The 1290-nt window shown below is 33.2% G+C and overlaps 1 protein-coding gene across 1 annotated transcript in view; it reads right to left on the reverse strand.

Annotated features, from left to right (window-relative positions):
• LOC105821513 (ras GTPase-activating protein-binding protein 1) overlaps nucleotides 1-1290 on the reverse strand; it is a 63826-nt gene that overhangs the window by 41363 nt on the left and 21173 nt on the right. The window contains exon 2 of the mRNA XM_012658219.1: nucleotides 854-966. Within this exon, the coding sequence (XP_012513673.1) occupies nucleotides 854-948 (95 nt within the window). The 5' untranslated portion in view covers nucleotides 949-966. The remainder of the gene's footprint in view (nucleotides 1-853; nucleotides 967-1290) is intronic.

Consider the following 1290-nt stretch of genomic DNA (forward strand, 5'->3'; position numbering starts at 1 on the left):
AAAAAAAAAAAAAAAAAAGAGAGGGAGATTTTCCATCTTCAGAACAATGCCAAATCCTGTACTGAAAACAAATTTATAAATTTTCCTTTACACTTAATAATCATGTGGCATCCAACATGTAAGCTGATCCAAACATAAAGGAAAAAATAATCTGGTCCAGCAAATCCACATTTTGAAACCTCTATTCTAACAAGTCCACATTAATAGAGTTTTGTATAATGCAACATTTTCTGTAAAAGGAAACAGTTAAAGCAATCTATATACCCATCATTAGAAGATAAAAGTTTGATACATCTCCCTAAAATAAAAAATTTGGTGGCCATTGAAATGAACGTGATACATGTACGACCCCAAATCAAGTAAAATAAAAAAGCTAAAAGTATATTAAAAACATCTTTGCATACACAGAAAAATTTTTAGTGCAGTATTACTACATACTTCCATAAATTGTCTTATACATCTGTGTTCTAATAGTAAGCATGCATCATTTCTACTAAAAATGTACTCCAGTTTTTAAAAGCACATCCACACAAACGTATGTTATTACAGGAATAGTCATGGATCTTCTTCGGCACATTCTCGGCCAATAATACATGATTACACCTTTACATTTTCAGGCGTTATTTTCTGATGATGTGTAAGTTTAGGTAACTTCAGTCTAACTTTTTAAATAATAGTTATTCTTTTTAAAATTCTTATTTAATTTTAACAGCCATTATTTATTGGCACTTACGCACAAAGAACTATATTATACAACAACCCTACAAGGCACATGATAAATGGGAGTACCTCAAGGGTAAGTGCCCACATACTAAAAAGTAGCATTAGATAACGCAGGAGCAATGTGTCTCACCTATGTAGCATGTCTGGGGCCTGGTTCAGCAGCGTATAATACTGTCTCACAAATTCCCGCCCGACCAGCAGGGGACTAGGCTTCTCCATCACCATTGCTTTGGTCAAGTCAACCTGGAAAAAGAAAGTCAAATATGTCCAACCTGAAAGATCAAACACAGGGGAAAAGACTGAATCATTTAGCTAAAACCAACTTAAGAGACAAGATCACGTCTGCAATTCTTGGTTTAAAAAAAGGAATAAACATAAGAACAAACAAACCTCACACTGCTTGAGATTTTACACATTCAAATTTATTGCAATCATATAAACATACAGAGGGGGAAATCACTATGAAGAATTCATCATTATCCCCAATATTCAATTTTCTTAAAACTGGATATAAGAACCTCGAAGATATGTATTTCCAACATGCATCCTACCATAATTTTCTTAAGT

Source organism: Propithecus coquereli, unplaced genomic scaffold (assembly GCF_000956105.1).
Source record: "Propithecus coquereli isolate 6110/MARCELLA unplaced genomic scaffold, Pcoq_1.0 Scaffold58, whole genome shotgun sequence".
Lineage (NCBI taxonomy): Eukaryota > Metazoa > Chordata > Mammalia > Primates > Indriidae > Propithecus > Propithecus coquereli.